Consider the following 14766-nt stretch of genomic DNA (forward strand, 5'->3'; position numbering starts at 1 on the left):
CTGGGTGAAACACTTTCACAATTACAGGCTGCAACATACCAGATGTCTTTCTTATCAAAATATTTCACAAGGAACACTACTGGTCCTCCCTACAATCACCTTGAGACTTCCACTCATAATGAGGAGATTCCCAGCCCACACAAATTCCTGTCAATCAGGGAGTGCCGGGAGTCTGGTGCCAACGTCTGGTCCTTCTGGCATTTCCACCCAGCATTAACGCAAAGTGATCTTACGCTGAGGGCAAAACGTGACTGGTGGTGCAGATGCTGGCAAATGCACAATGCAATGTCTACTTTGTGAGGTGCTTCCAGTCTTGATACAGACAGACAACTGCACGCCTTGGACATATTGACTTGACTCAATGATCATCTTCCAGTTGTGTATTTTGACATCCCTCCCCTCCATCTCTCTCTTCAATGAAAATGAGAAATACTACTTACAGTACAAACAATGTACTATTAAATCATTTTCTGCACTGGTTAGTAGCACTGGTTTAGTGTAAAATATATATTTCAACTGAGTAAACACAAAGCATAATACAAAATCCCTCACAATATGATATTGACTATTGTTTATATCAATTGAATATACACAACCTTAGATAGATTAGCTGTATTTTTAAATAACTACACATGCTACATGGTTTGAGAACTTGTTGCATTCAACCAAAAGTCAAGCACTGTCTCAATACATGCCAAATCTTTACCCATAATTCTGTTGGCTACACTCACATAGTTGAATATGTGAAAGAGTTGCAAGGTGTTTCTTGCAATAACTTAAAAAATCATAAAAAAGGCTATGACTGCTTTCGGAATGGTAGCTTGATATTGCAACATTCCTCAAATGAACTCAAATTCCCTGGAAAGACCGCCTGAGTATGGCAGTTGCCTACAGTACAGAACATAACTCTATATTCAACATTAACTTTATATTTATTTTCGATTTCATGTTCTGCCGAAACTTTCAACCGTCTCCTTTAAGTTCTCATGCCTCTGAAATAATACATTCCTAAGAGGTTAAGGCCCAAAACCCACACAAGAACATAAAAACAGGGGGCCGGGGGTGAATAGCTTCCATGAATCGGGCATTTCTGTGACTGAAATTCAGTAAGGAAGGGTGCGTAATAACAGCTCTACAAGCAAACTACAAACTTGTACTGGACTGAGTGTACAGTAACTGAATGACGGTCACCAGTATCACTGCTGCTTGCAGTTCTCTTTCTGCTTGGCATTCTGCTTCTTCTCTTTGGCTTTGGTTCGGCCCGGCTTTGTTTCGTTTGGCCGTTTGGTGGGCTGGACAAAGGCTGGCTCTTCCGTCACGTCGTAGCTTCCTGACTGAGCCTGTGGTAGGCCTTCAGACACACCTAAAAAAAGGCCCGAACACAAAAGAAGCCCTGTTAGAAGAGGAGTCATTCATCTCCCTGTAAGACTCCACTGTTTAGCGGTCAGAACTCGGAGTCCTACCAAGGTCTGGCTGTCCCACTTGGAAGTTTTCTGTCCTCTTGGCCTGGAATGTGGGGTCCAGCGCTTCAGCGATATTCAGGACAGGTGGCTGCTGCTGACTGGAAGGAAATTACATTGCAGTGCGGGGCTCAGAACTGCACCACATTGTTCCCGGAGCAACTTGGGGTTAAGTGCCTTGCTCAAGGGCACAACGGTGGAAGAAGCCGGAAATTGAACCCACAACTTTTTCAGGCTAGTGCATGCTAGCCCAGATCCTTCACCACTACGCTACCACCGCCCCACTGAGCCTACTGAGATTCCTGCAAGTTGCACATTCAAAGGCTGTGGCTGTATTATTTTTATTATTTGTTGTTTTTTTTTACATTGAGGTAAATTTATAAGCCATGTAAATGTATAAAAGTAGTGCAAAGAACTAAGATGAATGGAATAGCTTCATGGCTACACTGACACACTTGTCTAAGCTTCTTTCTGGCTGGCTTAGATACAGTTACCATGTTGGTGGAAACACAGTTGCGCAAGAGTCAAACAAGATAGGAGTTTTCTACCACCTACGCATTACGCACAGAAAGGTGACACGTATAAGGGCACCTCCTGCCTCGTCACTCTATTATGGAATGCAAAAGCATGGCACGTAACTCACGTTGCCACGCTGACTGGGCTGTGGGGTTGTTCGTCAGGTTGATAGTCCTCTGGAGGTGAAGGCAGGCCTTGGGAGTCAAGTCTTTCCCTCTGTAAAAGAAAGTAATAAAGTTGTGTTCTTACATGGATTTTTTGTAAATAATCACTGCAGCCAGGTAGCCTGCCCCTAAATTTACATTTTTATTAATTTAGCAGACACTTTTCTTCAAAAGTGACTTATGTCAATTCTATTACAAGGGATTACATTGTCCCCAAAGCGTTAAGTTCCTTGCTCAAGGGCATAACTGTGGAAGCAGGGAATTGAACCCACATATTTTCAGGCTACTGCATGCTAGCCAAGCTCCTTAACCACAACGCTACCACTGCCACCTATTGCTCCCAGTTTTTTGGATCTGGTTATAGTAGACTTGATGCCAACAGCACTTTATGGACATTTGTTTACAGCTGCATAGGAGAGCGCTTTTGAAACCGCAGCCTTAATTTACAGTCATAATTTATAGCTGATTTAAGGCTTATTCTTGCCAATTCCTAGCTAGACAAATAGGCCTACTTGACAAACAAACATGTCAAACAAAATGTAATTAATCATTTTGGCATTATTTAAAAGATGCCCCCCAGAGTGTATCACTGTAGCTTCCTGGCTACTCTAGCTGTTGGATGCAGCAACTCAAGCTAGGTAGCGCCAATGTTTTTTTTTTCTTTCGTATCAACAGTACTCGGTAACCTTGAGAAACAAACATCTATGTGAAAAATCACTGGAGTTTTCCTTAGTCATGTCGTACCATTATGGCACAGAATCTTACTACTGACTCTGAGGTTGCCTTCACACTGGGTCCGTTTGGACTGTACCCGAGTGTGGTTACTCCCCCCCAGCCCTTAACCAGCTGGTCTACGTTCACATTGCACTTTTGTTTGTGGTCCCGGGTCCATTTATGTCAAAAACACTACTGTAGCTCCTTTTTACCAATATCGCTTGGCTTGGTTCTGGAACAGATAGCCTTCCAACTGCACCGGAGTTCTAACGGACCGTACCCCAGACCACTGTTTTCTATCGGACCCTGGTCTGTGTTCACATTAGCAAAAATCACGGAACCATCTGTCCAAACGAACTCTGGTCCGGACCAAATGGTCTAGTGTGAATGCGTCCTGAAGCACTACGTCTTTTTGGTAGGGTTGCCACCTGTCCAGGATTTTCCTGATTGTCCAGGACTTTCATGGTCTGTCCAGGAAAATAAAAATACAAATCCTGGACACTGAATGTGCCGGATTTTTGTACATGATGCGCAAAATGTGTATTTCAGTTTAATTGAAGCGTGCCTACGTCCATAAACGTATGCACAGCCTTATTGGCTCTACAAAAATGACGTAGCATAACATGGGTGGTGGTGGTGGGGGCACGCACCGTGGAGGTTAATTGACCTCTCTAGAATAAGTCCCGCCTCCGTAACTTCCGTATCCATCCAACTTCCGGGCGTGGATTGTCTATGAGAAATAACATGGCGTTTCGAAATATCATACCGGTAAAACATCTGTAGGTAGCGAAGTTGAAAAAGCTGGTGGGCAGATTGGCCTACACACTTCTGCCATATAGTTTCCACTGGATTTTTTGATTGTCGGTGCCGTTTAAGTAGTATACTATAGACTATACTACTTAAACGGCACCGAAAATCAAAAAATCCAGTGGAAACTAGATGGCAGAAGTGTGTAGGCCAATCTGCCCAGCAGCTTTTTCTACTTTGTCACCTACAGAGTTTGACAGTACGATCTTTCAAAACGCCATGTTATTTCCCATAGACAATCCACGCCCGGAAGTTGGATGGATACGGAAGTTAGGAGGCGGGATATATTCTGGAGAGGTCTATTAGAAATGGTAAGGTGGAGACGGAGAGTGTGTGGGACAAGGAGAGACAGAGAAAGGAAAGTATCCAGTGAAAAACAGTGAAGTTACATTGTGAAAATGGGTGGCGAGACGGATGACGACGAGGGTGCAACAGGAGGTGATGGCAGGCCAGTAAAGAAAAAACAAAAGAGGTCGACGTGTTTTAACAGTGATTGGGTTAAACAGGAGAAGTGGCTAAAACCATCCATTTTATGCTAGCTGCTCCCTGTGCCCAGCGAAATTTCTCATAAAACATAAAGGGAAAAAAAGCATTAGATGACCACGTCAAAAGTAAAAAACATCAAAATCGAACCGAAAGCTCACATCAAACAAAGGCAATTTCATCCTTCATGGTGACAAAATCATCGCAAGACAAAGTTATGGTCACTGAACTAGCAAGCACCTATCACAGTGTACGTCATGGCGAAAGGCGAAAGTACGAAAGGCGCCGTTGCTTACAAACAAAAAGGTCGATTGGATGGTCAAAATGTCCAGGATCTTTGTCAGACACAGGTGGCAACCCTACTTTTTGGACACTTGAATTTTGACACCTCGGCAAACAGCCTTTATCAATGTTCAGTCTTTAATAAATATATAATGAGATCAGAGTGTGCGGCTACTCTCTCTTTAATCTGATAACCTCCTGGCCAGCACTTCTACTTGGGTGTGCATTCCTCCTCCTCGCTTTTTCTTTTCTGACACTTGCCAAAAAGGCCATCAGTGTATCCCTGTGTATCCCATTTTTGAAAAGCGGATAATTTTTATAATGTAAAAGGGGCCCAATGCTGTGCCTTAATGTTGCCATTCTTCCATGGAATAAGATGATAAAAAGGGGCCAACCTAAAGTAAACGATCACTGCCTTAGACACATGTTGGTGTTGAAACATCATGAGTGAGTTGACATGGAGAGGTGTGGTGATTTCAGTGCAAAATAAATAAAAAAAATAAAAATTCCTCTGAAACTTCTGAATAGAACAATGGAGGGGAAATCATCAGCCAATAAATCAATACCTTCAACAGTTTTAATGCTTCACAGAGAGAGGATCTCTGGAAAGTCAGGCCAACAACAAATTATTTTACATTAAATGGAAGCACACATAAATAAGGTACAGTATAAGAATTTTAAAATGATTAGCACTGCAGCACAAATTAAATGACAAATGTTGTGTTGATAATTGGAGAAAATGATTAAGTCTATCTGGGGATAACAAATATCAAGCATCTGACTCAGACTCCCTCAGACTTGCGGCTAATTTTATTCAGAAAATTCTTGGATAATTGGAGAAAATTATAAAGTCTGTCTGGAGATAACAAATATCAAGCAGCTTGGTGACTCAGACTCCCTCAGGCTTGCGGCTAATTAAATGTGTAACAGCTGGAGTAGGTGAGATATCAGACATAGGATGAATCGCTGCCCCAGACCTGTTGTTATCAGGTCAGGGACAAATGTCAGGGTGTTCTGAGGAAGGTGTGGGGGGGGGAGGTGGGGGGCTACCTGTCTCTGCCTGGCAGCTCTCCGGTCGCTGCAGGGGTCGTGAGTGTCAGGACTCAATTCTGGGGCATTCGCCTCCGTCCAGCCATGCTTGGCCTTGATTTCCTGTTTCTGAATGAAGCGTGCAATTTCCTGCAACAAGACACACACACACACACTAAATGGATGTCCAAGGGTGGGTGGATGGGGAGGATGGGTGTATGAATGGAATTCTTCCCATCAAGACCACCCCCAATCCTCCAGAAAAAAGGCCACACAATAGAATATAATGGAATGGGGGGGGGGGGGGGGGTCTCACCTCATCCTGGGCCTCTTGAGCAACCCTGAAATCTCCCTCCACGTACACCCTTCTTGGCGGGGATGACTGCCTGGGGCTCTGTGGAAATGAAAGACAAACGCAAACAGGAACAGGTCAGACGGACAAGTCAGTGTCTAAACTCCATGCCAAACACAGAGCTAAGCAACACAATGCCATCACCCAGAACCTTCTGAACAAACTTCCGCAGGGATCTCCAGAGGGAGGGAGGGAGGGGAAGGTGTGAGCATAGGACAAGAAGCTTAGAGGGCAGAGGTCTGGGCAGCAGACTCACCCTTCTGAGGAGCCGCTCTTCCTCTTCCTGGAGCCTGCGTGCCAGCTCCTCGTCCAGAAGCACCTGCTGCAGGTCCCCCATGGCCAGGGGGGGGCCCTTGGGCCTTACAGGCACACCTGCGGATGTGGAGGAGAGAGGTTTTCCTTACAGAGAAGAACGGAGAAGGACAGGGGCTGCTGGTATGCTGCTCAGCCCCAGGGTGAAAAAACACAACCTTAGAGGGTGTGGTAAAAGCAACTAGATTGTGTGAGTGATAAACTAAAGCTGGTTGATTTACTGTCGTAAAGGTAAACTTTGGATATATTCTCAGGCACATACAGTACTGTGGAAAAGCCACATGGCGTTTAAGAAACCACATTGAACCCTATTCATCAGAATCACTATGTAACAAACTTAAACATCACCACCAAAGGGGAACAGGTGTGGAAATTTAGCTTTAACTATAGTACTGTTCCAAATAAGTCCAAATGTATTGTGTTGCTTATTGAGCTAAGCTGTTTATGACTTCCTGAAACTCCAGTGAGAGGTTGGTATTTACCAATCTCTTCTTCTAAATATGTAAAAAGGACCCAGCCGCATCATGACCTTTTAAAAAGTTCCTTTAAAATTGTTCTTGTTCCCACTTTATTGTTACATTTATTTTACATTAATTCTACTTCTCATGAAAGAATAATGAATGGCATCAAACATAAGAAGCATAAACATTTTCACAGTACTGTGCGTGCTTCAAACATCAGCCTCGGCCTTGATCTTAATAAGCATGAATCACCCCCACCCCTAGCCAGAGAATAAAGTCCATGACGTAAAACCCACAGACAGGATAGATATAATTATGAAGAAGTAAAGAAGGGAGGTGTGAAGAAAACAACAGGAACGGAGCTGACCTGTAGCATGAAACAGAATCAGGGTCATTGAGTCAATAGACTGGAGCATCAAGAGATTGAGAGAGAATATGGACTACGGAAATGATCTATATTAGAACCCAAGAAGAATGAAATGTACAAAAAGAGAAATTAAAATGTATCAAGATTAAAATTTTTTTTTTTTTTTCTTTTTTAATACACGTTGCATGTAAACACCCAATTTCAAAGCAGTTCTAGGTTTATATACACATACACAAACCACCAGAGAGAAAAAAAAGACACACACACACACACACTCACCATCCCTTATATGGACTGCGGGGTTAAGATCAAAGGCATGGTAAGTTTTGATGATGAAAGAGAGAAGACAGGCGACAAACAGATGCAGAGAGATCTACAGATGCAGATATGACAGGTAGGCAGGTCAGGTCGGTCGGTTAGAGTAGGCCGGCCAAGAGGATTGAGCCATGGCGCCAGGGTTACCTGTGTCGGTGGTTCTGTGTGAAGGTGTGGTGTGACTGCCCACTCTCCTCTCCCACACGCCCTCCTCCCCCGAGCTGAACCCATCCTCACCGCCCGGCTCCCGATGCCAGTGCCGCGCTGGCCTGCGCTCGATGTGGCAGCGCCGAGCTCCTGAGGAGTCCCCCTCCTCCCTGCGCGGGGCCAGCTGGTGCCTTGGGGAGTCGAGGTGGCCTCTGTGCTCTCTGGAGCTCCGGCAGCTCCTTCTGTCCCAGGCTGACCGCTCTCTCAGGCCGGACCCCTCCGCCGGCTCTTCTCCACGCTCCTCAGGGATGCAGCGAGAGTTGGAGGTACCGTTCCGGTGGTAGCCGTTGCTACGGCCGTCCCGGAAAGAGTTTTTCTGGCTCCGCCTGGCGTCACCGTGGTAACTGCGCCTGGCAAAGGCGTTCCTTTGCAGGGGTGGAACCTGCTGTTGGCGATTCCAGTTATCGTCACTTGGATAGGTCTGATGGCCCCTGCTTCTGCTGTTAGCCAGCCATGATTCTCCGTTGTAAGTCACCACACCACCCCTTTCCCTAAAGCCTTCATAACTTCCTTCATAAGCCCGTCTGCCATCGCTGTGGTAGCTGTTAGAGCGCCTCCTGTCGTCTTTGAAGTGTACATGCTTGTCGCTGCTGTGACTCGAGGCCCAGCTGCCAACGCGCTCCAGCGGCCGAGCCGGTCGCCCATCGCCCGGGGCGCTGTAGCGGACGCTGGCCGAGTGCCTGAGAGCTCGGGGCTCGGACCTCCACCCTCGCTCGTCTCCGTAGCCCGTCCTCCCCCGGTCCCCTACGCGGCGGCAGCTCTGGCGGCGCTCGGCGGCATCTTCCTGCTCCTGGCTCCGCACCACCCTCTCCAGCCTGCGGAGGGGCAAGGCAGGCAGCTCGTCCTCGGAGCTGCAGCTGACGTAGCCCTGCTCGCTCATGTCCTGCTTGATCAGCCGCAGGGCGTCCGCCCAGCTGCCCGAGAAGGGAGCGCCTGGTGCCACGGTCTCCGCCGGGCCCACCACCGGGGTCGGCCGGCTCGCCCGCCTTGGAGGCCTGTCATCAGGATACCGGTCATCGGGATACCGGTCATCGGGATACCGGTCATCGGGATACTGGTCATTGGGATACCGGTCATCGGGATACTGGTCATCGGGATACCGGTCGGGCCGGTATTCCGAATCAGAGGAAGGAGAGGGCGATGGGGAAGGCGAGAGGGAGGGAGAGCGTCTGTCTCTGGGTGGGTGCCAGTGGCGTGGGGCCTGGTCATGCTCACAAGCCCAGGCGTGATCAGCGTGGGTCGGATATGAGGGAGCAGCTGCACCGGTGCCATCTTTAGTCAAAGCCATAACCATGCAAACACAACACAAAGCAGGAGGGGATGAAGGGGTGGGGGTGAGGTGGGGTTAGCGGTTAGGTGAGGGCAGGCGTTTCACAGATTAGCACAAGGTTCAGTCAAAACATTCAGTAGAAAATGAGAGGTGACACAGCAGTGCAGTCATCATGGTTCAGCAGGGCAGCAAACAACAAAGTGAAAGTCTTCAGGCAGGCATGCTTTAATGCTACTAGTCTATATTTATCTGGATGAAACTGGAAGAGTGAGAATGTAACTGGAATATAAACAACAAACAACAACAACAACAACAACGACATTCTGCAAGCACTTAACATGGTGTGTAAGAAAGCAAAAGTAAAAAGGAGAGTTAATGGGGCAGGTTACAGAAAGCACCCAAGATACTATGCAAAACCAATGTGTTTAGTAGGCCTACTCAGGTCACCCAAACATATTGCTGGAATTACCCATCTAACATCATACACACATTAAGAAGTTTTTTTATTGAAGCTTTACATTTTGTCATCAAAACAAAGATGTGTTTTTTTCTTTATTTTTCTTTCAGAAAGTTCACCCCCCCTTGAGGAAGAACACGAGGGTGTCAAAGGCAGACACACAAGCATCGCTGACAATCGCCTAGACAACAGGAGGTTTTTTTTTTGGTCGCCTGAGGACAAAGGATCACACTCATGTTTTTCCCCCTTCATCCTGCCAGCATTCAAGACAAAACCTCGGTTTAGAGCAGACAACAGCTCTACGATTTGAGGGGCAGATGTTTTGGCTGTACAGGACAGCTGAACAGCTGACTAATTGAGCACAAACTGTCAAGGCATTTTAAAATAATGCTACCGGAATAGAATCAGACAAAGATAGAAATAGAACAGAAGACAGAGCAATGATATGTTAACATTGGAGGAACAGAAAACTGCAGACAAAGGAGAAGGAGTTCTGGGGAAACTAGATAGAACATAGAACTGACAGAATCTACTGTGACCTATGAGCATTTATCAAGTCATTCAAGGGCAAAGGTTTATATCAAATGTCAAGTTTAAGCATCTCTTAGTCATCTGATTTGATGACGCTTAAAAATGCTACGTCACTGATGACTAGATCGCTCAACTTGATCGCTCACTCGACGTGGGTCAGCTGATCAGATAATCAGATTTTTGACTAATGGCCTCATATGACCTGATGAATGCTGAGGATAAAGTTCCCTTGGGTTCAGAATGCACTGGGATGATCGCTGACTGAGGAACTCCTGAGGGAGGTCAGCTGTTCTGATGAGTCAGACGGCAGGAGAGCGTGGCGCGTGGCACTGACAAGCTGAGTCACGCTTTTAATGGAAAGAGCACGTGATGTGAGCACCGCCGATAGAGGGGATATAATCTGACACAGCAAAGCTCACACACGCACGCACACACACACACACACACGCATATACACATACACACACTTCAATGGTCAACACATAAATTGCCTCCTTTGTTGTCCCCTAGTGGAGTATGCAGTGATGGGAGAGAAGGACCTGTTCTAAGTATAGGAGTGAAAATATACCTCTCCTCGCACTTGAGTGACAGCCGCCCCTCCGTCTGGCGCCTAGTTCTTCCTCTTCCTGTATACGCTTAGCGATTTCCTGTGAGAGAAAAAAAAAGAACTAAATACACAGAAAAACGTGTGGTCTGACTGTGAGAACCTCACAGATAAGGAACACGCTCATGAGACACATATTATTGGTTAAGAGATTATTTCAGACAAGTCTGGGAGAATAATTTGAAAAAACAGACGCCAACACACAGACTTTTATCTTTTATTTGATTTTCTTCCAGTGACAGTTCCATTTAACAGGTAACATTTTCTTGGCCCTCTTAGCAGCCTTATCTAACATATAAGTGCAGATACAGAGGGGCATGGATAGAAATGCAGTGGAGGTGCACTGAGTGGCTTTCTACAGTGTTTGCACCTGTGTGCGTGTGTGGGCAAGATGAAACTATGTTTGCACAGACGAAGCCCACCCAAACTATGAGTACAAGACGAGTAATGTTGAGAGGGTAAGACGTGGGGGTGGGGGGGGGGGGGGGGGGGGGGAGTGTGGGGGCTTGACCAAAACTAACACTCTTAACACTGTTGAGCATCATCTCCACCCTCTCACCCCCTTTGTATGTGAATCTCGAACGCCTAGGCTCACAACCCAAAACCCACCCGCGCACTAGCCGTGTCACACGTAACGTCACACTGGGGAATTTCCGAACCATCAAAGGGCCTTGTGGCGGCGGCGCTGCTGCTGCTGCCGCCACCACGCTCCTCTCTCTTACACATCAACCCACCGACATCTCAGACACACAGCTCAAATAGCCTCTAGGTCTGACCTACACGGTTCGCAAAACCCTGAGAGAGAGAGAGAGAGAGTGTGTGAGTGTGTGTGTGGCATGGCTATACACATCTGTGGGTGGTCTTACAGTGATGACTGTGTTTTCCACCAAATTTCCACCTGCCTCTGCACTGCTAAAGGCCATTTACTGTAGAAAGCTGTACATGTACTGTAACCCTTCAAACAGGGCAATTCCACCATAATGATATGTTAACTTCAGCTTCATCAGCTTCTTCTAACTTGCACAAAAGGCATATTATGTTTGAGAAACCGCCCGTTGGTAGACATGGATTAAGACTAATCCTACACATTTATCTCACACAAGCATCAATGAAGATCTCCACTACAAAAAGGCCTAATCCATGTTTGGGAAACTGGTCGACCTACCAGTCATACTACCAGTAAAAAGTTTGGACACACCTTCTTGTATGTGGGCCTCTTTTTCTGAGTAGTCTTACATTGTAGAGCAAGACTGAAAACTCAGAACAATGGAATAACACACAAGGTGTTAGGTAGGGATGTTTCATATTTTAGGCTCTTCAAAGCAGCCAACTTCTGCGGTGATGACAGCATTTCATATAATAGTGTCCTCAACAATTGGAACAATTTTCTATAAGTTCTGAAGCAGTTCCTATACATATTAAGCACTTCTAGGCTACTATTCATTCACTCATGTTGATCAAGAAGAGTTTGGCATGACAATCTCATACAGCTCTTAATGATGTTGATAGTACTGTATGCAAAGAAGTCATAAAGGTAAATAGAGGCTTTGGAACACTTTGAAGGTTTTAATTAATAAAACATACCTTGTTTTCTTGTGTTGAAAAAACTAAATGTGTGTTGCGTATTAGATTTATTAGAACAGCCTTTATTTACCTTCATGACTGCTTTACACAATATCAGTATCACTATAACAAGCTTCATGAGATAGTCATCTGGAATGCTTCTCAATTAACATAAGTGAACATAGTTTTGTTCAGTTTGTTTCAGTTTTCTTTTACAGTGTATAAAGAGTCAGAAAGAGAAAGACATAAATGAGTAGATGTGTCTAAACATTTGACTAGTCGTGTACATGTCTGGGCCTTCATATACCAACAAATGTGTGACTGCAAGCTATGGCCACTGCAGTGATACAGTATCACTGATTGTTTTGGAACAATGTTCAGTGACAACATGAGATAAGATTCTCAGTGTGAAAAAGTGGAAGATGAACGCCAAATAGAAGTGACGTGTAGTTCCACTCCTATCCACAAGATGTCACTGTGACATTGCCCTATTTGTACAAAGCCAAACCGCCACTTAAGACCTGCTAAAACCACAAACAGTCATACTAGATATTCCCATCCATGTGGTTTTACAAACAGCTTTCTAGAGATGAAAATATTCTCAAATTCAGATAATAATGGCATAACGGAACACTTTTGGTTCACCACATGAAAACAAAATGCACCGCTCAATTAAAAACAAGCAATAAAATTTACCAGCAGGTTTTGCTTAACTAAGCTCTACAAGCAGTAGAGAAGTCAACATGACTGAATCTGCCCGTGTCTACTGGTCTAATAGCACTGCCATTAGGAGAGGTGCAGTGTTTTGAATATGCAAATGTGACCTGCCAGCACAAGGCAGGAGGAAGTGGCTTCCTTACAGCGCGTAATCGGAACCCCCTCAGACGAGCGGCCCGCTCCCTACCACACACTGAGATGGAGCACGCCTAGTTCAAAGGCTTTCTTGGGCTCCAAACCCGGGGCAATTAGGGAGAGCTGTCAGCGCAGCAGTGATCATGGCTTCATTAGTGAACCTTAGAAGTTCCCACATGTGCCCAGGTGTGACTGGGGGGAGGGGGGAGGGGGGGGGCCATCCTGAGGGGAGTGTGTCTGTAGGTGCCAGCCCCTTAGGTGAGGCAGACTGGCAGTGAGCTGGCAACGGGGCGGGCCGGGCATGGTGGGTACACTGGCAGGCTGATAGGCTGGCACAGCCACACAAAGGCGGGTTCACTCTGGGAGCACTGACTGATCTTTACTGCACAGGCTGAGTCCAAGGGAAACCAGCTACGTGTCCGAGAATTCGGTACACTCACTCCTTACGAGCCAACAGCTGGAAAACAAAAACGCTAAAGAGAGTGAGAGTCCAAGAGAGTGAGAGAGTGGAGAGAGACATGGAAAGAAACAGAGAGAGAGGAAGATGAGGGCAGGATAAGGGGAATGACTGGAGCAGATAGTGGGCTATGTGGGAAAAGAGAGAGAGAGAGACCAGTTTGGGAGAAGTTGAAAGGAGAGAGTTCTTATTTTATATTCTGTTAATACAGTGCATATATCTATATTATTATTACTACTATTATAATGTTACTGCTGCTACATTGCACATATCTGTACACGTTGTTCATACATTGTTCATATTACATAGCCATATTTATTCTGCTCTTAAAGGTGCCATGTGTAAGAAATGAGCTACACGCATCAAAAAAATGAGCTACACGCATCAAAAAAATGAGAAGAAATAAGGGCGATGATGTCATTAAAAAAATGACAAGGTATAGTGCTGCAGAGATATCAACCTGAATTAGCATGCTAAATTACTAGCCACAGCACAACAGCATACTGTTTGGTTAGTAGACATTCTCTGGTTCAAGTACGCCCACAAGCCGTGCAAGTTATTTGTGTATTGCAGTTTGGCTGGCGGTTATGTTGCCCGCATACCGCCTCATGGCCAAAACTGGTATTATGACACCTGTCGGGCTGTGGCTAGTAATTTAGCATGCTAATTCAGGTTGATATCTCTGCAGCACTATACCTTGTCATTTGTCAACCACTTCTGGTTAGATGCCAACTGCATTTCGTTGTCTTTGTACTTGTACTCTGCACAATGACAATAAAGATGAATCTAATCTAATCTAAATGAGTTTTTAAGATAGAGCGCATGAGCGGGGTGTGCAGCAGGGGTGGAAATGACATTTTGAAAATGAGCACATCCACCAGCCAATGGTAGGTTTTTCGTCCAATTCACCAGTCACTCAATATTAAATTATTACTCTGTGTCTGAAATCTACCTGGATTGTGCTATTTATCCCTGGATTGTGCTATTTATCCCTGGTATGCAGTAGCAGATGGAGAGAGACCAAAGATGTTCAGAGATGGAGTTGATCTTGTATTCCCTCACACCTCTTCTGCCAGCTGGGCCCATTTTTTCGGGCACTTGGCATCCCTGCCCCCTCGATCCTCTGGTCCGCACCGTCCAATGTCTTCACATTAGGACACAAAGCCGGACTGGCGATATGCCACAAAGTCAGCGCCCACCAGCTGAAACCTCCCACTAAAAACGGGCACAAGCTCAGGGCTTTGCCACCAACGTAGTGGAAAAATTGAGCAATGCCAGTATCGCAGGGGGTTTTTGACCTCGGCCGCCTGTGCAAGAAGCGGCAAACTGTGGGTGCCTTACTGCAGAAAAACAATAACAGTCCTTTCTTTCTCAGTCTCTCAAACTCTCTGTTTTTGTGTCTGTTAATCAGTGTCTATCTGTCTATCTGTGCGTCGGTCTCTCGCTCTGTGTTTTGTTTTAGCTTAAATGACAACATCCTGCTAGCCTACCACCTCAGCACACAATTATCATCTTGAAATGGCAACTGGGCTCTGAAGCATGGCAGGTGTGATTAGAGTTAGA

The 14766-nt window shown here is 45.7% G+C and overlaps 1 protein-coding gene across 3 annotated transcripts in view; it reads right to left on the reverse strand.

Annotated features, from left to right (window-relative positions):
• Nucleotides 1-913: 913 nt before the first annotated feature.
• The window catches only part of ccdc187 (coiled-coil domain containing 187), a 35025-nt gene continuing 21172 nt past the window's right edge, over nucleotides 914-14766 (reverse strand). For all 3 annotated transcript variants that reach the window (XM_076276205.1, XM_076276203.1, XM_076276204.1), the window contains exons 6-13: nucleotides 10296-10374; nucleotides 7410-8741; nucleotides 6064-6179; nucleotides 5772-5849; nucleotides 5477-5605; nucleotides 2104-2192; nucleotides 1464-1561; nucleotides 914-1363 (exon numbers count right to left, since the gene is read on the reverse strand). In XM_076276205.1, the coding sequence (XP_076132320.1) occupies nucleotides 1197-1363; nucleotides 1464-1561; nucleotides 2104-2192; nucleotides 5477-5605; nucleotides 5772-5849; nucleotides 6064-6179; nucleotides 7410-8741; nucleotides 10296-10374 (2088 nt within the window). In that variant the 3' untranslated portion in view covers nucleotides 914-1196. The remainder of the gene's footprint in view (nucleotides 1364-1463; nucleotides 1562-2103; nucleotides 2193-5476; nucleotides 5606-5771; nucleotides 5850-6063; nucleotides 6180-7409; nucleotides 8742-10295; nucleotides 10375-14766) is intronic.

Source organism: Alosa pseudoharengus, unplaced genomic scaffold (assembly GCF_046254945.1).
Source record: "Alosa pseudoharengus isolate Yale_2024_CS ecotype anadromous, Long Island Sound unplaced genomic scaffold, YU_APseudo_1.1 YU_APseudo_1.1_scf_9, whole genome shotgun sequence".
Taxonomy (NCBI): domain Eukaryota; kingdom Metazoa; phylum Chordata; class Actinopteri; order Clupeiformes; family Clupeidae; genus Alosa; species Alosa pseudoharengus.